Source organism: Crocuta crocuta, unplaced genomic scaffold (genome assembly GCF_008692635.1).
Source record: "Crocuta crocuta isolate KB4526 unplaced genomic scaffold, BGI_CrCroc_1.0 scaffold127, whole genome shotgun sequence".
Taxonomy (NCBI): domain Eukaryota; kingdom Metazoa; phylum Chordata; class Mammalia; order Carnivora; family Hyaenidae; genus Crocuta; species Crocuta crocuta.
The window spans coordinates 1,015,692-1,043,209 of NW_027532008.1; the positions used below are offsets into that span (position 1 = coordinate 1,015,692).

Genomic DNA, 27,518 nt, shown 5'->3' on the forward strand with positions numbered 1-27,518 from the left:
ACTGTCAGAGCAAAGGTCCATCCAGGGCTAGGCTGAGGGTTGCCCAGGGTTGGGGTCACCGTGAGGAGGAGCCAGGCGAGGCCCTGGCAAGGGGGCCCAGCTGGCCTGGGGCCCTGCACCTCGTACTCCTGCTTGAAGCCATAGCCCTCGGCCGTCTTCATCTGGTTGATGTGCTGCAGGAGGTCGGCCACGCGCACTGCGGGGTGCAGCTGCCCCGTGTGGTAAGGGGAGCCCTTCCGGCCACATGGACGCCGCGGCGAGCCCCCCAGGAGGCTGCTGGCCTCGGTGACCCCGCCACTGCGCGCGTCTCCTGCAGTCAGAGAAAGGAAAGGGGGTTCCTGACACACATGTTCCCCAGCCTGGGGAGTTCCAGACAGACTCGGGGCGGGGGGCATGGCCAGCAGGAAGGTCGTTCCTTGGAGCCAAGCAGCCTGGCTGGGCCCACGTGGTGCACCCCTGGGCAAGTCCCTTCCCTTCTGCCTCGGTTCTTCCAGCAGTAAAATGAGCGGGTTGGGTCACGTGACCTCTCAGGGCCCTACTGGCCCAGCCCTGCCTGCTATGATCCTGGGGTCCCCTGACTCCATCCCTTTGCTCCCTAGCCCGGACCGCCCCTCTGTGACTTCACCACACTGCCTGCAGGGGGCAGCGCTCAGCAGAGCCCGTGAGAGTGCTCCCCCCACCCTTCTTCCAGGGAACAATCTGGAACAATTGGCAACTCCCAGTAATTACCCCCATTCAAAGACAAGCAAATCCCCAAATTAGCTGCCGCTGCCACCCCCTCCATAGATTAATGCGAGGCACCTGAATAGAAGCGTTTCTCCTGCGCAAGCATTTCCATTGTCAGCCTGTGCAGCAGCATCAGCCAATCCGGGAGCAGGTCGAGAGGTTCACAGTGACACACACACACACACACACACACACACACACACACACACGGAAAGCTCCCCTCCCCCAAGCCCACCCACTCCCTGCTCTCCCGGTCAGCCTCCCTAAGGACATCCCAGCATGTCCCCCACCAGATCAGGCCGTGGGACTGAGAAAAGTGCCCCCACTCAGTCACACCCACCTCTGGACACACTGATCACTCGTTCTGTCCACCTGTCCTGGGTACCATGCAGGGGCTTAGTCAAGGCCATCCCTCCACGTTGCTCATGGCTGCTCTCTGCCCAGGTCTGAGCTGGATGGGGCAGGTGGGGAACTCCCAGGGGGGCCTGGACGCCAGTCCCCTCCCTTGCCACTGCCTCCAACACCCTTCCCCTCCTGTTTCTGCCTGGTAGACTCAGCCATCCTTCAGATCTCAGGCAGTGAGCCCCTTCTTAGGGAACCTTCCCCAGTGTCTGTTTCTGCTTCCTACTCAGGACTGACAGAACGAACAAGTGACACAAGGACAGACTCCCGCAAGGCTCAACTGCCCCAAACTCCAAGCCCCGTCTCTTCAAATCAGGGGGACTGCTGTGCCCTGCTTGGGTTCCCCCTTCCTGTGCCTTGGTTTGAAAACTGCCTCCAGGGGCGCCTANTAAAAAAAGATCCTGCCTCCGGGCAGACAGGCAATGTGATGGCACGGGCCACTTCATTTATTTCTCTTCTCTTGAGCATCAGTCCTGAGCTGCCTGTCACCCAGTGTCTGAAAACAATCACTTCACATTTTATCCAGAATTTCTAGTTACTTACAGCTGGGGGGCGAGTCGTGTGCCAGCGACACCACTGTGGTCAGATACCCCAAGCCCTTAATTCTTCAGAGGCAGAAACTGAGGTGCAAAGAAGAGACTTGCCTACCACAGTGCTTGCTAAAGTGCGTTCCAGAAAATACTGATCACAGCAGATGACTAAGTGCTACTCCATTAAAAAGAAAAAGGCGGGGGGTGGGGGCGGTGCCTGGGTGGTTCAGTGGGTTAAGGGTCCAACTCTTGATTCCAGCTCAGGTCATGGTCTCATGGGTTCATGGGATCAGCCCCGCACGAGGCTCTGCACAGACAGTGAGGAGCCTGCTTGAGATTCTCTCTCTCTCTCTGCCCCTCCCCCTCTCGCATGTACACGTGTGCTCTCTCTCTCTCAAAATAAGTAAATAAACATTTAGGAAAAAAGAAGAAGAGAAGGAAGATGAGGAGGGGTTCTCTGTTTTAAAGGAATCTATGAAATTCTGGTTGAAACAAAAATAAGTATTTTCCCTGGAAGACCTCTCGGGGCCTCCTACATATTAGTGTACATTTTAAATTGCCAAGAGATGAGTAGAAATAGTGATGTTTCACTATAGACAGCTTTTCTGTTTGTTTGTTTCATGAGATATCATCCAGGGATACAGCGTAAGGCGGTGATTAAGAGACAGGCTCTGGAGCCAGACAGGCCTGAGATCAAATCCCAGCTCTGATGTCACCTTGGTGATGGTACTTCCTCTCCCTCAATTTCCCTCATCACATGTCAAACTAAGACAAAAACTGTTACTCTCCAATATGATTGGATAAATATTAAATAAGATAATGCGTATAAACCACCCAGTCCGGTGCCTGGCACAGATGGGGCTGTTGACATAATTAGGCCCAGAAAACCTGGGCATTTGGGGTGGGGGGCTGGGGGGGNGACTTCTTCACGGCTAGCCCGCCACCACTAACTCAGCGTGAGAAGTCCCCACCGTAAAATTCTCAGAAATCATCATGGCTTTCTGTTCCACCCCTCTGTCTAGAAAACCAAAAGGGAAGTGGAGGGGCGTGGAGAGAGACAAAAGGAGCTGACACACGGCCCCAGCCTCCTGAACACACCTGGCTATCACGCCTTCACCATGCCCCTTGCCATGCCTGCGGCGACCTGTCCCTCCTGACCATCAGCCGCATCTCGTCCAGCCCCAGCCCGAACCCTGACTACCGCTGCCCAAAGGTCCATCTTTTCAAAACTCCGGCAGCACTAATTGCTCCCACTGTGTCCACATGGCAATTAGCCTGGGCCCGACTTCCCTGGGCCATGTTTCCCCAGCTGTCCGCAAGCTGGCTGGAGGCAGATCCCGTGCACCCTACTTCTCTGGGTCTCTCAAAAGGACCAGCAGTGAGGCATGTGCCCCCACTGCCCCCACCTCCCACTCTGCTCGATGCCCTCTTAACTTTCCCACCCACTCACACCTCTCCATGTTTTCCTCACATGCTCACCTCCACGCAACCGCACCTACTGTTACCTCACCCTATGCCCTTCCTTGCCTACCTCTGCCTGTCCAAATCCTGCCCATGCCTCAGGGCCTAGCACGAGACAGCAGAAACAGCTCTTTGCAACTCAGAAGGACCTGCATTTAAATCTTGGCTCTGGGGGCACCTGGGTGGCTCAGTCGGTTGAGCATCTGACTCTTGGTTTTGGCTCAGGTCGTGATCTCATGGGTTCATGGGTTAGAGCCCTGCATCAGGCTCTGCCCTGACAGCGTGAAGCCCACTCGCAATTCTCTCTCACTCTTTTTGCCCCTCCTTAGTGCCTGTTCTCGCTCTCAAAAATGAATAAATGTTAAAAAAAAATAAATGTTTAAAATAATAATAATAAATAAATCCTGGCTCTGCCACCTTTCTGGCTGTTTGACAAGTGACCTCTCCCTCTCTGAGCCTCTTTGTTTCCTCATTTGTAAGATGAGTCACTAATAGCTACCGGGCTGGGGTGAAAATTTAATGAGGGAGATCACAAAGAGAACATGATAAATAAGTGCATGTCACTGAATCTGAAGACTTAACATGAAATGGACAAATTCTTAGACAAATAATACTACAAGTGGCTTGGGGAAAAAAATAGGAAGTTTCAATAGTCCTTTACTCTTTTAAACAGAATTAGAAGTTTAAAATTTTTCCATAAAGGGGCATCTGGGTGGCTCAGTCAGTTAAGCATCCAACTCTTGATTTGGGCTCAGGTCATGGTCTCACAGTTCGTGACATCAAACCTCTCATCAGGCTCTGCACTGGGTATGAGTCTGCTTGGGATTCTCCTGCACCCACCCACACCCTGTCCCTCATGTGCATGTGCTCACTCTCTCAATAAATAAATAATTTCTGGAAAGAAAACGATTGTGTTATAGATGAATGCCACCAAACTTTCAAGGTGTCGATTATTCTAATCTTTCATAGCAAGGAAAAAAGAGAAGAGACCTCAGTGCATTTTACAAGACTAATAGAATCTTGATGCCAAACCCCAGACAAGGATAGTCAAAACATAAAAATCACAGGCCAATCCCACTCTGGAATACAGCTTTGAAATCTTAAACAGTATTATAACTATACCGAAATCTAACAGGGCGTAAAAAATATAATGCATCATGACCAGGCTGAATGTATCCCAGGCATTGAAGGTTATTTTAACTTTAGAAAATCTAAAAATACCACTCACCTCATTAACAAAATAGAAAAATACATATAGGACAGTACGTGCAGAGAAAGCACTTGGTAAGTTTAACGCCCATTTAAAGAAAGCTATTCACAAACTAGAAACTGAAAAGCACTTTGTTTATCTGATAACACATTTCTACCAAAAACTGTAGCAAACTTCATTCCCAGTTGTTAAGGTTAGAAGCATTCCCTTTGAAATCAGGAAAACAAGACAAGGATTTTTGCTATAACCACTTCCATTCGACACAGTGCCCGAGGCCCCAGCCAGTGCCACACAGAAAGACAAGAAGAAAAAAAAAAAAAAGGAGAAATGAGACAGAAGAAACAGAACTGTCAGTATTTATAGACCCTTTGATCATACTCTGAAAGCCTGAAAGATTCTATAAATAAATGAGAATTAACAAATAAGGTTATCAAGGAGTATGGCTATAAGATCAATACATACAAATAAAAAATCATCTATTTTTCCTCTACAGGAACACTTAGAAATGTAATATCTTCAAAGCATACCATTCGTGCTGGGGAAGACTGGACATCCACATGGAAAAGAATGAAGTTGGGCCCTTACCTCACACCATATACAAAAATCAACTCAAAATGGATCAATGTAAGAGCTAAAACTGTAAAACTCTTAGAAGAAAACACAGGGTGGGGGCGCCTGGGTGGCTTAGTCGGCTAAGCATCTGACTTCAGCTCAGGTCAGGATCTTATGGCTCGTGAGCTGGAGCCCCCACATCGGGCTCTGTGCTGTCAGCGTAGAGCCACTTTGATTCCTGTCTCCCTCTCTCTCTCTGCCCCTCCCCAGTTTGTGCTTTCTGTCTCAAAAATAAATAAAAATATTTTTAAAAAAAATTTTTAAAGAAGAAAACACAGGCCAAAAGCTTTATCACATCGGATTTGGCAATAATTTCTTGGCTTTAACACCAAAAGCACAGGCAACAAGAAACCAAAAATAGACAAATTGGACCTCATGAAAAGGTTTAAAAATCTGTGCCTTAAAAGACACAACCCACAGAGTAAAAAAGTCAACCCACAGAATAGGAGAAAATATCTGCAAATCATATACCTGATAAGGGATTAAAATCTAGCATACAGAGAGAACTCCTAAAATTCTAGGACAAAACAAAACAAAACAAAACAATTCAAAAATGGACCAAAGGCGTGAATAGATATTTCTCCAAAGAAGAAACACAAATGGCACATGATCAACATGACATTGATCATCATTAGGGAACTGCAGATCAGAACTACGAGATAAGACCCTGTACCCACTAGAATGGCTGTGAGCAAGAAAAACACAGAAAATAACAAGTGTTACAAGGATGTGGAGACGCTGGAGCCCATGTACACTAGTGGTGGGAACGGCAGAAAACTGTGGAAAACAGTGTGGTTGGTACTCAAAAATTAAAACTAGAATCGCCGTATGACCCAGCAATCCTGCCTCTGGGTATGTACCCAAAAGAACTAAATGAGTCTCGAAAAGGTACCTGTGCATGAATGTTCAAGGCAGCAGCATTCACGAGAGCTAAAAGATGGAAGCAGACCACATGTCGGTGGGTGGATGAATCACTAAACAAACTGTGGTACATCAAGGCAATAGAACAGTACTCAACCCTAAAAAGGGGGGAAAAAATTCTGAAAGATGCTAGAAGATGAAAGAAGCTTGAAAACGTTAAGCTAAGTGGCACAGAGCAGGCATAAAAAGACAGATGCTGTGTGATTCCACATCTACGAGATCATCAAATTCACAGAGACGCTAAGTAGAATGGTGGCTGCCAGGGACTGGGAGGAGGCAGGGATTGGGGGGGGGGGTCAGTGCTTCACGGGAACAGGGCTTCAGTTTTATAAGATGAGCAGAGCTATAATGTTGGATGATGGTGATGGTGATGGTTCGCAGCATTATGAATGTAAGATATCACTGATATGAAGAACGGTCGAGACGGTGAATTCTGGGTTATGTGTATTTTACTACACACGCCCACACAATGTACCATTTGCAACGGAAAGCAAAAATATAAGGGACCAGGGGCGCCTGGGGGGCTCAGTCGGTTAAGCGACAGACTTCAGCTCAGGTCATGACCTCATAGTTTGTGGGTTCCAGCCCCATGTCGGGCTCTGTGCTGACAGCTCAGAGCCTGGAGCCTGCTTCAGATTCTGTGTCTCCCTCTCTCTCTCTCCCCATCCCCTGCTTGCACTCTGTCCTGCTCTGTCTCTCAAAAAAAAATTTTTTTTAAAATGTTTTGAATACAAGGGGCCTGAGGGTACATGTAACAAAAGAGGCGCAAAATTTTAGGGAGAAAATTACTGAAAGACACTCCAGATCTAAATACCTAGGGGGATATGTACCCCATCTGTGGATGTAAAGACAATTTCATAAGTTGTCAGTTCTCCCCAAATTGATCGAAACGTTTAATATTAATCCATCCAACAAAGTTTTCCAAGCGACTTGAAAAGATGATTTCTATGAGAAAGAGAATGATGGCAAAAACAGCCAATCCTTGATGAGGAGCAAAGCTGGGAGAACTTGGTGCAACAGATACCAAGACTTAGATAACTAGAGTAACTAGGCAATGCGGTACCCGAAAGCCACACAAATCACCAAATCAGCTGATCAAAGAGAACAAGGAGCCAAAGCCAATCAACAAATGTATGGAAACATGACCTCTCATGAGGGTGGCTCTCATCTGCAATCAGGGAAGCTGTAACAGAAGCTGGGACAGGAGTTACTATAGAGAAAAAGATGGAGCACCTGGGTGGTTCAGTCCATGGACCGTGCAACTCTTGATTTCAGGGTTGTGAGTTCAACCCCCACACTGGGAGGAGGGATTACATAAAACTAAAATCCTTAGGGGCGCCTGGGTGGCTCAGTTGGTTGAGCGTCTGACTTCGGCTCCAGGTCATGATCTCATGGCTCCCGAGTTTGAGCCCCGTGTCGGGCTTCCTGCTGTTAGTGCAGAGGCCACTTCAGATCCTCTGTACCCCCCCCCAATCTGTGGCCCTCCCCTGCTAGCACACTCTCAAAAAAAAAGAAAACAAAAAAACCTAAAAATAAATAAATAAAATGAAAATCCTTAAAAAAAGAAAATCCTCAATTCACATCGCACGCAAAAATTAATCACAGATGGGTAAAGATTTAAATGTTCCCTGCAAAATATAAAAAGGGGGTTAGAAAAAATATTTTATGACCCTGCGAGGGAGGAACTCTTGAAGAAAACACAAAAAGTAGAAATCAGAAAGATTGATGAACTCGACTAAATTAAAATAAAAACTTGTTCTTCCAAAGACACTATAAATAACCTGAGAAGATGAGGCGCAAATTGGGAGGAGATATTTGCAATTCATAAGTGAAAAGTGATTATCATCCTAAATATATAAAGAACTCCTAAAAACCACTAAGAAAGCACCCGAAAACCTAATAGAAAATTAGGTAAAAGGCATGAACAGGCATTTCATAGAAGGAGAAGTCTGAATGGCCAATAATGATTTGAAAATATGCTCAACCTCATTAGTAATCAGAGAAATGCAAATTAAGGCTATAGAGAATTGCCATTTTATATAAACTAGTTTGGCAAAAGAGAAGAAGCCTGGCGAATTCCGAGCTTGCCGTAAAGCAGCAGAATGTCTCACAGCATGGGCAAAGCCACCCCGGGACACAATTTGGCAGTGTCTTCTAAAGAGCAGCAAAAGCACACACTCCGTAATCTTCAGCTGCTCTCCTTCTCGAATCTCCTGCGCAGGTGCATCTCGAGACCCATTTAAGAACATTCAGAGCAGCCTCGTTGGTAATAACAAGAAAACGGGAAGCAGATCGGATGTCGCTAGCTGGCAGAATGGAGAAATAAATTGCGACATGCTCATACAATGGAAAACTATATATCAGAGAAAATAAAGGAAACGACAGTGAAACATCCACCTGGGTACGTGTTAGAAACACAATGTTGAGTGGAAATACAGTGTGATTGCATTTTTTATAAAGCTCAAAAACGAGCAAAGTTACACAATGCATGGGTTGGGGAGTAGTTGGAAAAACTACTCCCCGAAAGGTAAGGAAATTATAAACACAAATGTCAGGGGGGCTGGCATTTATGTCTAAGAGGGGATATACTCAGGGAGGGACACCCAGATGATGTTCTCCTTTTTTTTCTTTGTTTTAATGTTTACTTATTTTTGAGAGAGAGAGAGAGAGTGAACGAGTGGGGGAGGGGGCAGAGAGAGAGGGAGACACAGAATCTGAAGCAGGCTCCAGGCTCTGAGCTGTCAGCACAGAGCCCGACACGGGGCTCGAACCCACAAACCACGAGATCATGACCCGAGCCCAAACGACTGAGCCACCCAGGCGCCCCCACCCCCGATGATGTTCTAATTCGCCAGTATAGTTCACCAGTGTTTGTTGTATTATCATTGCGTGACTTTCACAAACATCACATATTTTCTTTCGTACAAATTAACATGAACCAGAATAAAAAGATACGTGAGGAGATGATTTTTGACAAGCACCTAAAACATACGGCTAATCCACCATATTCTTCCTCCATGCCGGGCACGGCACAAATATACACGTAATAGCTAACTTAGTCTTCCAGCAGATCTACCAGCAGAGATGATCTTTAGCCCCATTTTGTACATGAGGCAGCAGACATCCAGAGAGATTAAGTAACTTTCCCCGGATCACACAGCTAAGGGGATGTGAGATGCAAACGCACGTCTGTCTGACTTCAGAGCAATCCTTCTTAGCCACTGGTCCCCAGCCTCTCACACGGCAGGTGCTCTGGTCCCCTCTGATCACACTGAGCCCCCAGAGCACTTCCCCCAATCAACACGGGACCTTGAATTCCTTCTAGAGAAGCTGTGTCTAAGTCCTCCATTTTCCTAAAGCTCTTCCAGGGCAAAAGTAATACCAGTGCCTCCTCTGCTTTGCCAGGGCCGGTACCCAGCAGGAGCACAACAGATGCTTCATTTTTGGGTTGAGGTGTTCCAGAACTCAGCAGAGGGGCCTAGCCCTACTAGCTCGGGTGTGGAGCCCAAAGGCGGGAGGGCCAGGCACTCACCCCGGGGGCTGTAGCCGTGGGCGTCCATGAAGGAGAGGCCCAGCCGCTCATCCTCCTGGAGGGTGCTCTGGTCCGTGAAGCTGCGGTCCACGGCACTCATCATGTGGGTCTTCTCCTGGCGGTAATTGACGGTGGCTTTGGTCATGTTCACAGGCTTTCTGCAGAGAGGGGTTGGCAAGAGACACGGGTGCTGAGCTGGGCATGACGACACCCAGAGATGCATGGGGAGGCCCAACGGTCAGGGGCCTTTGAGGCCAGAAGCCATTCTAGAAGCATCTCTAAAAACGGAGAGGGCTCCATCTCTATCCTGTGCTACCCAGAGAGCTTGGGTAGCTCCCCCAGAAGGGACTGGGCAGAGTCCTTGTCCTGGGACCATTGTGGAGAACAGGCAATGATGCTGGTACCTGGCTCCTGTCACTAACCTTGAGGGCTCAGGAAACGGGAAGAAATGTCACTCCGGGACTATTCCGGTGTCACAGCAGTCATGCCATCCAAGCTAGAAAGAGGGCTGCCCCAGCTCCAACCCCAGCACGGCCCCAGGGCCACCCTCCTCTCCCCATCCTCACCAAACATGTGCCCTCAGAACATTCTGCCTGTGATGGGGGCGGACTATGCTCTTCCTTCATGGCAGAGTCTGGCCTCTGCTCAGGAGTCTTCCTCTGGGCATGGAATGAACTCCAGCTGGCTTCTTCCCACCTCCCAGAACCCCTGGGATGACCCACCGTGGGCCACATTGGACTTGTAAAGAGATCCACTCAGCGTCCATATTCCTGCCACTGCCTAGCAGCCCATCCGACCACTGGAAGCAGCAGAGGAAGAAAGGAAGAGGCCTCGGTCCCTCCTGAGAGGCCTTGTGAAGAGGCCCCTAGACAAGGGACCTGCCCAGGCCTCCAGCCCCACCGACACATGAGGATGGCAGTCTGTGACTCTGGAGGACTCGGAGGAAAGTGGGAAGAAAAACAGAGGGCACAGCTCCGTGACCGAGGGGCTGAGCAAAAGGGAAAGACGGAATGACTTGGGACTGGCATTGAGACTGGAAAAGAGCCAGGGGCCCAATCACAGGCTGAAGACAAGAGGGTCACTTATACTGCAGGGCCCTACAGCATGCAGGATGTGGGGTAGACCTGAGGAGGGACTTCCAGGTTAAGAGGGTTCAGGACACCTGACCATCGGTGGAGATGAAGAGGCCAATGAAAGGACCTTCCCAAACAGGCAAACTGTAATCAGTCTGTCCTAGCTCAAGAGCTGTCTGGGGCAGGGAAGACACGGTGGTTCCTGGATGGCCCCCAACCACGAAGCTCTGGGCATCACCCTCACTGTGGCCCAGGGCACAGCCAAGGACCCCTTTGTGGACAGATGCAAATGAAAAGCCTCTGTGACCTTGATCGTGGACATAAAAGAAAAGGTGAAAGAAGGGGACAGGGAGGTGAGGAGGAAGTAAGGGAAACGGAGGGTAAGAGAAGGACGAGGGGGAGGAGAGACAGTAAAGGGACAATGACAAGGAGAGAGATGGCGAAGGACAGGCAGACGCCAGCACACCGCAGGGAGGGCAGGCAGAGGCCACGGACGGGGGACGGCGGTCAAGCTGTGCCTAGCAGCCAGTCTCCAGGGAGGTGCCCCAGGGCTCNTCCCCAAAGGGGGGGGATGGGTGAAGAAATGGCATTCTTCTGGTCTCAGCTGAAATGTCCATGAGTTTTCAAGGGCCTTCCCCAAATGCCCCATAATCACCAACTCTACTATGTCACCTTTACCCTCTCTCCGCCCACCACCCCGGCATCCTGTTCTTTTCACAACTGACATTTGTGCTTTTTCTAGTTTAACGCCACACTCCACAGCTGCAAAGCACAGGAGGGCAGCACCCTTATTATCTGTTTTGCCCACTGATGGGTTCCGGGGCCCAGGACAGTGACCAGGACACGATAATCCCCCAATAAACATCTCGTTGAACTGAGTAATCAATAACGAGGGAAGATAAATAAAAGAATTCCACCTCTATGAGTATCCATATCCTCCTTGAAACAAGTGAGGTTACTAATGACTCCGCCGCCGCCCAGAGCCCACTGTCAGCTTAGCCCTTCCCTGCCTCGCTCCACCTGCTGACTTGGGAGCTGGGGGTTCAAGAGGACCCCACTCCACAGGGCCAGACCCTGGGGATGCACAGCCAACAATAATGAAACAAGGCGCTACAAGTAAGTAAAAGGGAAAGTACAGGGAGAAGAAAGTACTGCAGAGGAGAAGGAGGACATTCTGGAAACAAAAGAAGGGAAGTGACTCCACCCGGTGAGTTCTCCAAGTGCAGATGCACCCACGTTCACTGTCCACCCAGGCAGGGCAGGATGGGGAACCTCAATCCCCTCCCCCTGCTCTGCCCCCAGCCCCCACTGTCTCCCAGAACCACCCCTGCCCCAGGCCACCTCCTTCCTCCAACAAGGATGAGCAGGGGGGCAACTGGGTGTCAGCCCTCCCTCAGCAACCTCCTACCCTGTCCGTTACATTTAATGTGAACACCTCCATCCCTGCCAGACCTGCTCTGGCCCCCGACACCCTGCAGTGCAGACTGGGGGAGCCCTGAGGGGCAAAGTGCCCCCTGAAGGCCAGGGTAGGATTTCGGGAGATGCAGTGAGGTGCTCTAGAACAGGACCAAATGGAAGGAAGGAAATCTGGGGGGATTCTAGGGGGTTCTAGGGTAGCCTGGAAGGGTTTATGGAGTAGCAGCTGTGTAAAGTGCAGGGTTTCCTAGTAGCATCTCTCACTGATCCTCTCCTGGGTGACACCCCGTACTTTGCCAATCTCTCCTTGAGGGTAGATTTCTAAGGCCTCAAATACTATCTGCAAGCCCCCAAAATCTGACCACTTGCTTACAGCCTTCTCCATCTGCCCCACTTCCCACCCCACCCCACCCCAGAATTAACTTCCAGGTCCCCCACAGGGAAGGACAGGAACTTGCCAATTCTGGGCACCCACTGTGTGCAAGCCACGGTGAGACCCTTCACGTCCACGGCCATAAGGAGCTTGGGCTGTGTCATCAGGACTGGATTCCAACCAGCCAAGTGACAAGGTCAAGTTGCTCAATGAGTCTCCTCAGCTGTGAAAAAGGGCTCAGACCTGCTTCATAGGTCAGGATCCAAGAAGGAAACGTTCTCTGATGTATCCTGAGTGCCAGAACCGTGACTGGTTCTGAGTGCTGCACACAGTAGGCACTCAGTAGCTAATGGATGGTATGTATAAAGCCCTTGGCACACAGTAATATTCATCACATGATGATTTAAAGTATTTTGTCTCAAGTGGCTGTGTAGGGACTAAGAAAGGGAGAAATGAGCTTAACGACCTGGATAGGCCAACCCCACCTAGCTGGCACACCCCATCTCCAGATTCTCCGGAACAGTCTCTCTGCTGGTGCCTGCCTTGGGCAAGGAAGCCCTGGCCAGTTCTCCCTTGCGCCACCCCCCATCCTACATAGCAGCTCCCAGAAGCCCTGAGATCCAGCATGAGCCCGGCAGCAGCTGTGAAAACCCAGGGGGGCAGAGGGCAGAGCGGGCTCTGCCTCTGGCTCCCCATGTGACCTTGGGCAGGTCCATGCCCCCATAGGGCCTCAGCATCTCCATCCTTCAATTAAGGTGCTTGGACCACAGTGTCCTGGGGCTGTCTGGTGGGGAATGAAGGGCAGGGAAGGGGTGGGGGGAACCAGAGTGGTCTCAGAAGCCTCCAGCCCAGCTCCAACCAGAGGCTCAGCCTTGATCTGCTACATGTACTAAAGTGCCCAGGGGAGGTTTATTTGGTGTTTTTGAAGGCAGGTTCTGTTGCTTTAAAAAGATTTACAAAACCACTAGACTAGATGTCCTTGAACTACCAGGCAGCTCTCACCTTCTGGGCTCTGAGCTTCTACAATTCTAAATTCTGAGATTCTTAGAATTCCCCAATCCAGGATGCCTGCAACTCTGACTTTCTAAGTTCTGGATTCTAAGGTGTGCCAGGATTCACGCTGCCCACTGCAAAAGGCAATAGGAAAGGCATCCCTTGGAAACACGCCCGACCTTGGAGGCCTGGGGGACGGGAGGGGCATGTGCCAAGGTCCAGGAAGACTCCACAAGGGTCAACTGTAACAGGGTCCAGAGCGAGCTGAGCCCAAGGGAGGGCGGAGCCCAGGAAGAGCCACGGCTCCACATCCTTGGGTTTGAAGGGGAGTGAGCACCACCCCCACTGCTCAGGGTCAACACCACGACCCCAAGTTGGTCTGCAGGAGGCGGGAGATTCAAAGTCAGGTGACCTCCATGCCCTCCCCATGGGAACAGCCCGGCAGGCACTGGAGGGCTGTGCCCATTCTAGTGCTACTCCTTGGCAGGCGGCATGGAGCACCCTTCCCTGGATAGCGGCACCCGGCACCAGCCAGACCTGGGCTCCAGCCAAGCTGCTCTGGGGCAGCTTCATTTGCAGAGGCTCTGGCTTCCCGTTGCCTGGCTTGGGCCCGTCCCCAGGCCTGATGCCCAGGCTGGCGGCCTTCCACGTTCCCCAGGCGGCTGCCCTTCGGGGCCCCAGCCACTGCTCCCCTCTGCCCACCAGGCGCCGGCCTCACTCACCCCTTACGGATGATGATAATGATGGCCCCCAGGAGAAGGATGAGTACGGCAAGTCCACCCGCACAGATGCCCAGGATGAGCCCCATCTCCTCCGATCTCTGGGACACCTCCAGGGGTCGCTTGCTTTCTTTGCAGGCAGCTGGGGAGAATAAAGCAGACCAAGGGTCAGAGAGGAGGTAAGGGCCACTTACCCGCTGCGGCAGGGGCCTGAGCCCTGAGGAATAAATGAACAAATGCGCCTCGTCCTCAGCTCACATCCAGCCTTTTGGTCAGGTCTTCCCCCGCACCATCTGTACCCTCTGCACCCCTTTGGGCCCCATCAGGAAGACCTCCCCTTACCCCTCTACTTTGTCAAATCCTCCCTTCAGTGGGTGGAGGATGAAGGATGCCTGGAACATCCTCTTGGCCCCCGAGAGGCAATGGGGGGAAAGAAGTATGTACCTAGGGTGCGTTTAGGGCATCTCAGGATGGAAGCCAACCCCATTCCCTGTCTATACTGCAGGGTCCACCTCTTCCCCACCACAGCAAAGGCGGTGGATATAGAACCTGGAACCAGTGCCTAGTGCCATCACCCCCCTGGCCCGACCGTACGGCTCCCCCTCCACAGACGTGTTCTGTGACCACAGTCGAGGACAGGGAGGTCAGCCCCGCTGCCCAGCCTGGGAGGAGGAGCCCTGCAGGTGGGGCAAATGGGGGCCAGGAAGGGAAAAGCTTCCTGACCCCAGGTCTGCCGGACCACCCTCCTCTGCTCCCACAGCCCTGAGTGCTCAGGGCCCAAGCCCCCAGAGCCCAGAGGAGAGGAACTGGGTGCTGAAGGCCGGAAGGAACCCAGAGGGCCTCACCTTTCCTGGCGATGCGGATGCAATTCAGCCGGGTCTCCTGGAGGCAAAGATGGGGGTCTCAGCACTGCCGAAGCCCGGACCTGACCCTCCCCCTAGGGATCCTCGAGCAGCTTGTCCTGGGCCTGGTCAGGGCTTGTCTGGAGCTGACCGAAACTAAAGACACCCCTCCCGGTAGCAAGGCCCGGGGTGCGGGCGGGGTACTAGGGAAGGGAGGGAATGGTGTGCAAAGAGGGTAATGACTTAGGGAAGGGGAATGAGTTTGGGGGAGCAGGGAAAGAAACAATGTGGGAAGGGGGCATCCTCAATAATGAGGGCCAGGGGCCAGTTAGGAGGGGAAGCCTGAGGAGGAGAGAGCCAGGGAGGGGGGAGGCAGGAGAAGGGCGGGGCTTCAGGGAGGAGGAGGGTGGCGGACCCCAAGGTCTGGGGAGAGCAGGACCAGGAAATGGACCCCTCCCAGAAGACAAGAGCCCGAGACAGAGACCAGGGCCTCGAGGAGGGGGCAGGGATAGACTGGGGGCTTAGACATAAGCGTCTGGGCGTAAAGGCTCAGGAAGGGAATATGCTCTAAGAGAAGGAACCTGAGGTCAGAAGGTTCAGGAGAGGAGAGTGGGGTTCCGGAGTGGGGGTGGGGCTGGGGCAGTGTCTCTGGCCTCCGTAGAGGGCTGCTCCAATGGCTCCCAGGGGACCCCAGCCCATCACAACCCCTGTGGGTCCCTCACCCCCTTCAGGTGGCTTGTTGCCTGAAAGTATATGAGGTAGGCCTTCCTGGGCTCCAGCGGCGGGTTCCAGAAGCCGCGATAGGTCTGGTTGTCACCCACCGTGAAGGGCATGGCTTCCGGAAGACTGCTGGCCGCCAGTTCAGCCCCGAAGTAGTGCACCAGGCCCCGGGCCAGCGCAGCGTCAAAAGTCAAAGGTACTGGGAAGCAGTCCTGGCTGCCTGGCTCCCGACGCAGCCTCCGCGGCCGCTCCTCCTCCACAATCACCTGGTACACGCTGCACAGGGGGAAGGGACAGGGCAGTGATCCCAGCGTGCGAGTACGGGGAGAGCCATCTGGTGGCTAAGGGCATAGGCTTTGGGGTCAGGCCCAGCCAGGGACTAATCTTGGCCCTGCCTCTTACTCACTGGGCAACGCACTTAACCTCCCTGGGCCTCAGTTTCCTCCTCTGTAAAATGAGCGTGATCCCAGGGGCAGCCCCATGAGCTAAGTGTAAGGAGGCAAGTTTAACAAGCAGCCGGGCCGGTCAGCCATTATTACTTTCGCTAAGGCAGAAAGAACGTGGGCCCTGCTCCACAGCACCAAGGCCTACAGCCCACCCTGACTCCTCAGTGAGTGCTCCAGCGCCTGCCACAGGACCTGGGTCCCCTCCCCCAGCCCCCGCAAAGCCTCAGGCCCCATGGCTATTACCAATGGCCCCCTTTGGGTCTCCAGAAACCAAAGTCTGGCACAGCATTTATTCATTCAGAAAGTGCTTGAGCTCTGATGCTGGGCCCCTGCTAGGTAGGCACTCGGGGACCTAGGCTTCCTGAACCTGACCTCCAGTTGAGGAGAGAGTCACTGAGCGAGCAAAGAAGGCCACACGAATCCTGCAACATGAGTACCCTCCTAACCTAGTGGTGGCCTCAAGTCTGCAGCTTTGAGCCTGTCATCACCCGGGTCCTGACAGCTGATCTGTGTTCCCTAGTCTGTATCCCCTCTGATGTGTGTCTCCCAGTCTCTACTGGTGTGTTTCTATTTATTTTTATCAGTTTACTGAATGGCCTTTTGCCGCGCGCTCCTCCAAATCCTCTGTGGAACAAAGCCAAGAGTAAATAAATGAGAGCTGACAAATTTAAATATTTCCAGTCACAGCCTCGGTCACGTCCTGGCATGTGACACCCATAGTGGCAGCTGCACTCCGGGAAGGAGACATCCCTTTCCTTCCAGCTGTTTCTTTCCAGCTTCGAAGCTGTGGGGGGATCACCCCAGCGCCCTGGGATTCAGGCCACACAGGTCCAGTTCTTCGTCCCTAGCGCATTGCAATCACAAACCCAGGCCACTCTCAGCCTCCATTTCCCTGAAGCTCTCAGGTCACCTCCCCAAGGCCGGCCCCACATCCCACCAGGAGGTGAAAATAACCAACACTGAACAAAGCATCTTGACCAGGATGATCCCCTTTATGCAGACAGGGAAAAGAAGGCTCAGAGAGGTAAAGGGACATGCCTCAGGTCACACAGCCACTGTGCCTCTCCCCTGCACCATGTTCCACTCCCCCTCCCCACCCCAGCCTGTCATCACCATCCCTGAGGGACACTGGACAAGTCCGCTCACAGGACTGGGAAAAGAGAAGGTGCTGCTGGGTTTCCCGGCCCCCAGGCTCAGCCACACAAAGGCCCTGAGCCCCCTGCAAATGCAACATGCCCTTCAGCCACCCTGACTTTTTCCTGAGAGTCTGGGAATCAGCCCAGGTCAGGCTCTGCAGCAGCAAATGCAAGGAGACAAAGCAGGAGAAAGAAGGGAAGAGGAGGTGAGGGGGGATCAAGGGCACCTGGTCAACCCACTACCTCCTGGGAGGCTGAGCAGGGTCTTCCCACCTCCAAACGTAGGCCTCTTTGGGGGGAGGGGCCAGAGGGGCAGGGGGGCTCTGTGACTTCAAGAAAAGGTACAGGCTGTGCAGACAGACCTGAGTTCCACACCCCGTTCTATCACAAGCCAGCAGTGTGACCCTGGGAGCAAGCTACTTAACTCTGAGCCTATTTCCTGAATTGTAAACTACAGGTAACAATACCGACTCCACAGGCCACCCAGAGGATAAAATGGCTGCGGGTGAAGTCGCAAACGCAAGCATTTGGCTGAAAGGAAGCATGTATACACAGCCCGCAAACACCCTCACGCTCTCTCACATACACACACTCACACCTCCACGCCACACATCACACATACATGCTGCGTGTCTTTATCACATACACGCACCATCTTGTCTCCAGCACCTTCTCTCCAGCAGAGGAGCCTCAACTTTCTCTGCGGAGAAGAAACTAGAAAAGACAAGCTCTTAGCCACTCCAGAGAGATGTCCCTGTCTTGCTGGCTGCCCTAGGCTTCTAGAATGCCCATCCCTGTGTCTCCTGGGGAAAGCTGGGAAGAAAGATGGCCCCCAGGGGTTCACTCCTCCAAGATGTCTGAAGAGAGGCCTCCAGGAGATGCCTGGACAGTCACCTCTCCAGGCTGGACACTGTCCAAAGATTTCATGACATTCTCCATCGGACACCCACGGCAGTGGCTGTGGGCTGTCCACCTGCCCAGGGTCACAGAATGTCCTCCTGTGGACACTTTGAGCCCTGAGTGGGAAGCTGAGGGAGGACAGCTGAGCTGGCCTGTGTGGGGGGCTCTGGGCCAGAGGCTGAGCTTCTTCCCTATGGCCCTGACCTCCCACCCCTCCATCTAGGCTTTCCCACCTGATGGGCGCGCCGCGACCCTGTGCCGGCCTCAGCAGAACGGTGATAGTGTTCTCAGACTCGCCCAGGGGTGACGGCATGTCGGCATAATCAAAGCTGGGAGCTGGGGAAGGGAACACAGACATGAGCACGGAGCCTGGCTGCTAGACCCCGAAGGCTGAGTCTCTTGACTCCCGTCCCCAGATCTCTTCCCCTTCAGCCTTGTTCCCTCTGGCCTGAGCTTCCCAGACTTCTGACCCCTGAACTCAGCCCTCAGATTCCAGTCTCCTCCCCCCTCCTCCCTGAGCCCTGAACTTAATCCCTAAGTGATACATTCATCTCAGCGGGGGCTCTCTATAAACACCCCCAGGACACCCCCCTCCTCCCTCTGCCCACAGAATCCGGGGATTCTCAATCTCCTCTAAAAGGGCCAGGCTGGGATCAGGCAGGCTCACCTGAGATATTGGTGGTGATCTCAGTGAGCGCCGCCTGGCCAAAGCCTTTGCCCGTGCGGGCCCGCACAGAGAACAGGTAGGTGGTGCCTGGGTGTAGGTTGGAGAAGACGTGGTAGGTCTCGTTGCGGAGCTTGGAGATAGTACGTCGTGGGCCTGGCACATTCACCGCTGGGTCTGACGACTCAATGCTCTGATAGCTGATCTAGGGGCAGGACGGGCAGGGAGGTGGGCACAGGGATGGGGAAGGCCATCACTGGGTCCATAGCCTCCCACCCATCATAGTTCAGGTGAGCTAGGGAGAGGGCTGGGCAAAGGGGGCCTATGGATGCCCGTTAGCCCAGGCCTCTGGACACCTTCACCTCTCTTCTTTCAGGGCCCTTGTGCCCATAACCCACAGGGCACAGACCCTGACTGGTGGAAGGAACCTCAGTGATCACCTCCGTCCCCTGCCCTGCACCCCCCTCTCCAAGCTGTGTGCCCACCTTCCACCAGCGACTTCCTCTGTAATGAGGTCCAAACTCACCTCATACTGAGTGATGAGGCCATTGGGTTCCTGCGGCTCCTCCCACTTGAGGAAGATCATGTCCTCCAGGGGAGTGAAGGTCAGGGACTCGGCTGCAATCCCACCAGGCACTGCGAGGGAAAGTGGCACAGAGCAGGGGAAGGCCGGCTTTGGAGCAGACACCTGAATTCAAATTCCAGCCTTGCTATCTCCTAGCTGGGATGCTCAAGCATCTCAACTCCTCTGAGTCTCAGTGTCCTCGTCTGTGAAATGGGGATGAAAATAACCCTTCCCTCACCAGAATGAAGTGATGTGATGTACAGAAAGCCCCAAGGTAAATATCAGGAATTTCATACGGTTCAACCTTGTCCTGAATATTCAAAGAAGGTCGCTGCCCATCCCATTACTGTGCAGGTTGCATTCAGAAGAGAATGTCTGAATGCTCCAGTTTTGTTCCAGTTGAATGGTTTTCAGAAAATATAGACCTTTGCCAGAGAAATGGAAACAACTGCATGAGACTGGCAGGATCAGGGGTAGAGATGTTTCCTTGTCTAAAAATTTCTGATTGCACAAAAACTATGTTCGGTGTAGAAAATCAAAATGAGTATAAAGAAAATTAATGGCACCTGCAATTCCATCACCCAGAGACACCATTAACATTTTAGCATAAACCCGTTCAGGTCTGGCTTTATTTGTTTTTGTTCTATTGGTTNTCACAGACTGAAACAGGCTCCAGGCTCTGAGCTGGCAGTCAGCACAGAGCCCGACGCGGGGCTCGAACCCACGAACCACGAAATCATGACCCAAGCGAAAGTCGGACGCTTAACCGACTAAGCCACCCAGGCGCCCCGGGTCATGTCCTCTTAATAGCAGCCGCAAGGAATTTCTTCTAGGAAGAGAATAGTCTTTGGGGAAACACCCTGATATCTCAGTGTGGGGAAGCTGAAGTCCTGAGGCAGGGGAAAACAGAACCCAAAAAACAGTCACTGACACTAAAATGTTCTGTGTAGGGGCACCTGGGTGGCTCAGTGGGTTAAGCGTCCGACTTTGGCTCAGGTCAAGATCTCAGGGTTCGTGGGTTCGAGCCCTGCATTGGGCTCTGTGCTGACAGCCCAGAGCCTGGAGCCTGTTTTGGATTCTGGGTCTCCCTCTCTCTCTGCCCCTCCCCCACTCATGTTTGGTTTCTCTCTGTCTCAATAATAAAAAACATTAAAAAAATTTTTTTAAATAAATAAATGTTCTGTGTTAAAATGAACAGTCAACAACACAGCCCATCCACCAAAATGATCAAATGAGAAAGACAATCCCAAGTGTTGGTGAGGAGGCAGAACAACTGAAATTTTCACACACTGTTGGTGGGTGTGTAAACTGATACAAGACCTTGGGAAAGCTCTCTGGATAGATCTACGTATTATGAACACATACCCTATAACCCAGCCGCTCCACGCCTAGGCATTAACCGATCAGAAATGTGTATATCTACACCACCTCCCCCCTCCCTGACACACACACGAAAAGAATCTGCAAGTATTTTTTTTTTTTACAGCCGAAGTTAAATAGGATAAATGAATGTGGTACATTCACATAATGTAATAAGAATGAATTCTCTAGAACCCTATACACATGGTTGGCTCTCTCAGGCATAAAGTCGAGAGAAAGGAGCCAGTCATAAAAAGAATACACACTGTAATGACTCCATTGATAGAAAGTTCAACCCAAGCAGAAATTAATCTATTGCATTATAGGTCAAGATAATGGTTACCCTTGGGAGGCTGTGAGTGGGAAGGTACATGGCGGGGGGGGCTTCTGATGAGCTGCTAATGCTATTTCTTTTTAAGTCTATTTCTTTTGAGAGAGAGAGCATGAGCAGGAGAGAAGCAGAGAGAGAGAGAGAGAAAGAGAGAGAATCCCAAGCAGGCTCCACACTGTCAGCACAGAGCCCCACACGGGGCTCACAAACCGTGAGATCATGACCTGAGCCAAGTTCAAGAGTCAGATGCTTAACGGACTGAGCCACCTAGGTGCTCCTGCTAATGCTATTTCTCGATCCGTGTGTGGGTTATCCTGATGTGCTCAGTCTGTGAGAATTCACTGAGCTTACCTTAGTAAGTACGTTTCCTAAAACTATTATACTAATACTTCAATGAAATGTGAAAAAACAAAACAAAACAAACTAAGTAGTAGGCAATTACTGGAGGGAGAGAGGAAAGGGACAGAAAAGAAGAAAGCCATACAGCCCAAAGGAGGCCTGGTCAAAAGGAAGTGAAGCAGCCACAGCAACATACCTCGGGGGGCCAGACAGGTCAACAGACTTTAACAGTGAGGGAGTCTGATCTTGAACTTGAGGTTGATTGTAAGGGTAGTAGAATATGCCACCCCAAAATATACTGCTTTGGCATCAGGATTATTTTGAGCCGAATCAAGAAGCAGCAGATCCAAGAAAAGTTCTCTGCTCTCCGTTTGCCTAAAAGCAGGACACAAATCTAGAAAGGTGTCCCCATCCCCTCATTACTGGGAAGGAAAGAAGTTAAATCACTGAGACAGCTGTAGACCTTTATCAGCCCAGAAGAATCTACAGGAACGTCACTAAACTTTACTAACTAGCCCTTATCTCCCACTGGTTTCCCCAAATATTTGCCTTCATATAATCTGCTGTCCCTAAAATTTCAAAAATCCTTTTCCTCTGTCTTGTCACTTTCCTATAAATTAATTGTTCTTCCGTTAAGACACTACGTGGGGTGCCTAGGTGGCTCAGTCGGTTAGGCCTCCGACTGTTGATTGCAGCTCAGGTCATGATTTCACGATTTATGGGATTGAGCCCCGCGCCGGGCTCTGTGCTGACAGCGCACAGCCTGCTTGGGACTCTCTCTGTACTCCACTCTCTGCCCCTGCCTCACCCTCTATCTCTCAAAATAAATAAACTTTACAAAGAAGAAGGAGAAGGAGAAGAAAGTAAAACTGTTACTAAATGCATTGCCACAAAGAAAACTCCAGGCCCAGGGGCGTCTGGGTAGCTCAGTTGGTTGAGCATCTTGACTTCAGCCTAGGTCATGATCCCCCCATTCTCGAGTTTGAGCCCCACGCCGAGTTCTGTGCTGACAGCCTGTTTCAGATTCTGGGTGTGTGTGTCTCTCTCTCTGCTCCTCCCTTGCTCATGCTCTGTCTCTCTCTCTCTCTCAAAAATAAATAAACATTAAAAAAAATTTTTTTAATTAAAAAAAAAAAGAAAGAAAACTCCAGGCCCAGATGGCTTCATTGCTAAATTCTTCCAAATATGTAAGGAAGAAATTATACCAATCTAGCCCAAGTCTTCCCAGGAATAAATATTAGCCATCATTACTTTGTTGTGGTAGTTATTTTAATCCTAAGCAAGAAGTTTTCCATAAAAATTGCAGTCTCATCTCGGGTGTGCGCGGGAGGCATGGAGCACCCCGGGAACCAGGGCGGGGGCTCTTACCATCCTCATCTGTCTGGAAGGTGACCTCCTTGCCCTCCTTGCGTCCCTCCGGGTTCGTGAGGATGAGCCGCACGTGAACGTTTCGGTAAGGGGGCAGGTTCTTGATGGTGTAGCGGCTGACGCCCCGCTCCAGCTTCACACACTCCCGGACGGTCTGGTTGTGGCTGCTGCCCAGCGTGTAGTGATAGCACAGGGACACCGTGTACGTGTGACAGCGCGTCACGTTGTAGCCCAGGGGCTCCCACTGCAGCGTCAGCTGGCGGGCCTGGATCTCAGCGAAAGCCAGGCCTTTGGGGGCCCTCATGGGTTCTGGGGAACCCGGAAAGCAGAGAGGAGAAGGTTGAGGAAAGGGGCAGAGAAGTGGGGCAGGAGACAAAATATCAGTCAGCTGCTGAAATCACCCTCCCTTTGCCCTTAAGAGTTCAAGGACCCGCCTAGTACAGGGAGTCCAAGTGCATGTGGTGGAGTCCGGCCGGGCCACACCCAAACCCTAGCTCTGCCGCGTGTGGTTGGCATCGTTGGCTGAGTCCCTTCACCTCTCTGAGCCTTAGTTTCCTCACCCACAAAAGGGATTAATATGCCCTACCTCACGGATGGTTGTAAAGTTTAAGATAGTGTGTATAAAGCACGTGTGACAATCGCCAATACACAATAGACCCTCAAAACTGTTAGCCATAATTTTTTTTTTTTTAGTAACACAGTTCACCCCATCTTTAAAGATCATTTTGGACATCAGGACAGTCTGGACCAACCAGATGCTGTATTTTTCTTAATTTATTAATTCCAAGCCTGTTCTATAAAAGCTTATAGTGCGGCGCCTGGGTGGCTCAGTCGGTTGAGCGTCCAGCTTCGCCTCAGGTCATGATCTTGCGGTCTGTGAGTTCGAGCCCCGTGTTGGGCTCTGTGCTGACAGCTCAGAGCCTGGAGCCTGCTTCGGAGACTGTGTCTCCCTCTCTCACTCTGGCCCTTCCCCGCTCACACTCTGTCTGTCTGTCTGTCTCTCTCTCCTGCTTCGGAGTCTGTGTCTCCCTCTCTCTCTCTGGCCCTCCCCCGCTCACACTCTGTCTGTCTGTCTGTCTCTCTCTCTCTTAAAAATAAACATTTAAAAAAATTTAATAAAAAAGCTTATAGTGATACATACAATAAAATATAGAAATCAGGATGATGGGGGAAATGAGAGCCAAATAATTAAATAATGCCAGAGAATGTTAGGAAAACAGAAATTCATGCCCTTAGGTCCTATGCAGGTCTAAAGATAAGGGTCAACTTAAGTGGTGAGTTCCCTAATAGCCAAAGCAAAAAGGGAAATACAATGTGTTACATAAGGGCAATAATAATAATGACAGTTAACATTTACTGGGGCCTTTGTATGTGCCAGGCATTGCTCCAGAGTCTTTAAAATGCTTTATCTCATTTAATCTTCTCTGTAATCCAACACACAGGTGTCATTATTAGCCCTGTCATGTAGACACGGAAATAGCAGCACAGAGAGATTAGGTAACTTGCCCACAGTCAGTCCCACAGACGGGTTACAGACTTGGACAGGCTGGCTCCAAAATCCATACTCTTAACCACCACTACCTGCCTCTCCAGGAGGAATTCACTGCCAACAACAACATCACACCAGTGCCACAGGACGCACAGCTCCCCCAGCACAAGGGACGAGCATGTCACTCTCCTTTGCAGCCTCTTGATAAATCCATGAAGCCACTTATAAAATGGTAAAAACAAAAACAAAAACAAACAAGCAAACAAACAAAAACATGAGGCTTCTGAAGCAAAGCCAGGCTGGAGCCCAGGTGCTCAGCCTCCAGTCCTACATCTGCGTTGACCAGCTGTGTGATCTTAAATCGCTGGGCCTCAATCTCCTCATCTAGAAAATGATGGAAGGAGCCAAGATTACTGACGATCCTTCTCTTCCTAGCACCCCAACTCCGTGAGATGCAGCTTCATTATCCTCAAGCTCCATGAGCATCAGCGAAGTGTCCCCAGTTAGAGGCTCTCAGCACATGCCTCAGGGAACAGATGAGGAAGCGCGGCAGCTTGGCCTCTTGACATGATTAATCATGACCCTATGTCCATGTTCGCAGGACTCATTTGCGCAGGACGCTCTTTACAAAGAAGCCGCAAAGGGAAACACCAGCCCAGGCTGCTCTTTACTCCGCAGGAGAGAAGTAGCAGAGCGCTGGATGCTGGCCCAAGAACAGCACAGCACAAACTGCTATTTCCACCAGAGCTGTCCTTTCCTCCCTGGGCCACGGGCAAGTGGCGGGCTCCAGCCATCAATCAGGCCACCAATGGCATATTTCAGCACCTGCTAGGAGCAAGGCCCACCTCTTGACTTCTTACAGGGTCTGGCTTCCTTCTGCCCGCACAGGCAAGGCAGACCCGATCCTCACCCGAAAGGGACATAAAGGGGTTGATTTCACTGCTCACCCACCCCAGGGGCTGCTGGCTGGAGCCCACTTACCACACTTATGTTTCCTCTCCCTTTCCTGGCCCTCAGAGATTTTCCTAATGTTTTTTTCATATATACACACATATATAAAGTTTGTTTTTTTTTATTTTTTGAGAGAGAGAGAGAGAGAGAATCCCAAGCAGGCTCCGTGCTAAGCGTGGAGCCTGATGCAGGGCTCAAACCCACAAACTGTGAGGTTGTAATGTGAGCTGTTTCGTTCTAACCCACATTCTTAGCTGTTTAGAGTACAGTAGAGGGTGGATTTCGTGTGTGGCCCATTCTGCCGTCTTGTTCAGAGATCTTTGCTTTATTCCCTGACTTCCAGGCTCCAATCCTGGCTGCCCCACGTATACTGTCTGTCCCAAGGTGACAAAGTCCCACTGCTTTATGTGTCCCCTGCAGCTCTGCTCACAGCCCCGCCCCTGGGAACACCTGCCCCACATTCCTTTCCACCTTTGTAGGTTTGGCCAATGTACACTGATTCCTTCACCCGCCTGTGGCAGTTAGAGAAAGGCACAAAAAGTTACATGTAAACTGGTGACACAGGCTGGGTCAGGACTATGACAGACAGGACAGAAAGTCCCTTATGTCCATCCAAAAGGGACAGCTGCTCCTCAGCTCCAGACAATGTTCCCATGTAGGACTACAGGCTCAGGGTGGCCAGATTCTCCCGCCTTTAAAAAAAAAAAAAGATTCTATTTTTAAGTACTATACTAAATGTAGGGCTCGAACCCACAACCCCGAGATCAAGTCACACGCTCCACCGACTGAGCCTGCCAAGGGCCCCAAGATCCTCCCATTTTTTAAGAGACTCCAGGATTTCAAATTTTTATGTGAAATGTCCAGATTTTTAAATGCTGGCAACCCGGAGCGCCTGGGTGGCTCGGTCGGTGGAGTGTCTGACTCTTGATTTTGGCTCAAGTCACGATCTTACAGTTGTGGGATCGAGCCCTGCATTGGGCTCCACACAGGGCATGGAGCCTGTTTATGGTTCTCTCCTGCTCTGTCTACCTCTCTCCCTCACTCACATGCTCGCTTTCTAGACAGATAGACAAATAAACAGACAGGTGGATAAATACTGGCAACCTACTCAGGTTTTTTGTAAAAACACCCTTGTATATCACTAAACAACTAACCTTGAGCCTGGAGGATGAAACCTCCACTATCATACCTCATACTTGTGTACCTCACTCTGCAAAAGCTGGGTTAGCCCCCATCCGCCTCCCTGGATTGAGGGGGGTGGGGGGGTCTTCGAAAAGAAAGCTCACTTTCCTCTTCCCTCCCTCCCCCCATCCTGATCAAATCTGGGCGGATCCAGGAGCTCAAATAGTTTGTTGACTACAGACGGATATGTTGATTGAGGGGTGTGAATTCATGAGTCTCTGTTTCCAAAAACCATCTGGCACGCAGACATTCTCTCTTCCGCTGCCAGCACATGCTGGCAAACAGAACTTGGGGACCTCAAAGCACCAGCCATCTAAACATGGGGCTGCAGGCCACTCAGAGATCACAGGTCAAACGCACAGGAAACTAAGGAGGCGAACAGTGAATACTTGTTAAGTCACGACAAAAGGTGTTGATTTTAATAACGCTAATGAGGGTGCAACAACCCCAAAACATTCAACTGTTTCTCCCAGAAGGAGCTTTGGAGCCGGTGCGGGGGCTCCAAAGTGCAAACCCTATGGGCTCTCCAAAGTGCAAATCCCATCTCCACCTCTCATTAGTTCTGTGACTTCAGGCAAGCTGCTTTGTTCCCTTTCCACCTGGACTGAAAAACTGAGATAATAACGCCTGCTTTGAAGAGCAAGTGGCAGAGTCACAGGCAAGGACGTGAGCCAGACCACCCAGCCTCCCATAATTCATAAACATGTGTGCACCAAGGTAAGATGGCGGTAGACACAGAAATTACTACAACCGTTTTTTTAAAGCAATATATGTCACAGCCCTTTCTTAAGCCACTCCTGACTATTTATCCTACAGAAATTACTCAGGGAAGGGGAAAAACACTATCAGCACCAAGTTTTTCAGTGCAGTATTATTTATAATAACAAGGATCTGGAAACCAAACAGTCCAGCAATATGGAGACACTCTATGGACCTCTATAAGCTAATAAGCATCATTATAAGCAACGCACCACATGGTACACCACACAGCAAAGGAAGCAGACTACAGAACACTTTCTACATCCCAATGATAAGAGTGTAAAACCGTGTACCGCAGGCATATGGGCAGAGATCTGAAGAAGACAGAAAAACTGGGCTAGGATAGTGAAGTTTAGAGTGCTTTTTGGTTAAATGTCTTTTCCTGACATTATATTATTGTTTTTACAGTAAATCCTATTGCAGGAGGGGAGTTTCAGGGAGATGGGAGAGAGGATAACACAGCTGCCCAACAGCAAAACCCTTGCTGGTGAAGACGCTT

At 51.0% G+C, this 27,518-nt stretch overlaps 1 protein-coding gene across 3 annotated transcripts in view; it reads right to left on the reverse strand.

Annotated features, from left to right (window-relative positions):
* Positions 1 to 27,518, reverse strand: part of PTPRU (protein tyrosine phosphatase receptor type U) — a 75,202-nt gene that overhangs the window by 20,612 nt on the left and 27,072 nt on the right. For all 3 annotated transcript variants that reach the window (XM_077775610.1, XM_077775609.1, XM_077775608.1), the window contains exons 8-16: positions 22,639 to 22,947; positions 19,203 to 19,312; positions 18,680 to 18,881; positions 18,246 to 18,348; positions 15,533 to 15,806; positions 14,814 to 14,850; positions 13,972 to 14,110; positions 9,395 to 9,552; positions 120 to 310 (exon numbers count right to left, since the gene is read on the reverse strand). In XM_077775610.1, the coding sequence (XP_077631736.1) occupies positions 120 to 310; positions 9,395 to 9,552; positions 13,972 to 14,110; positions 14,814 to 14,850; positions 15,533 to 15,806; positions 18,246 to 18,348; positions 18,680 to 18,881; positions 19,203 to 19,312; positions 22,639 to 22,947 (1,523 nt within the window). The remainder of the gene's footprint in view (positions 1 to 119; positions 311 to 9,394; positions 9,553 to 13,971; positions 14,111 to 14,813; positions 14,851 to 15,532; positions 15,807 to 18,245; positions 18,349 to 18,679; positions 18,882 to 19,202; positions 19,313 to 22,638; positions 22,948 to 27,518) is intronic.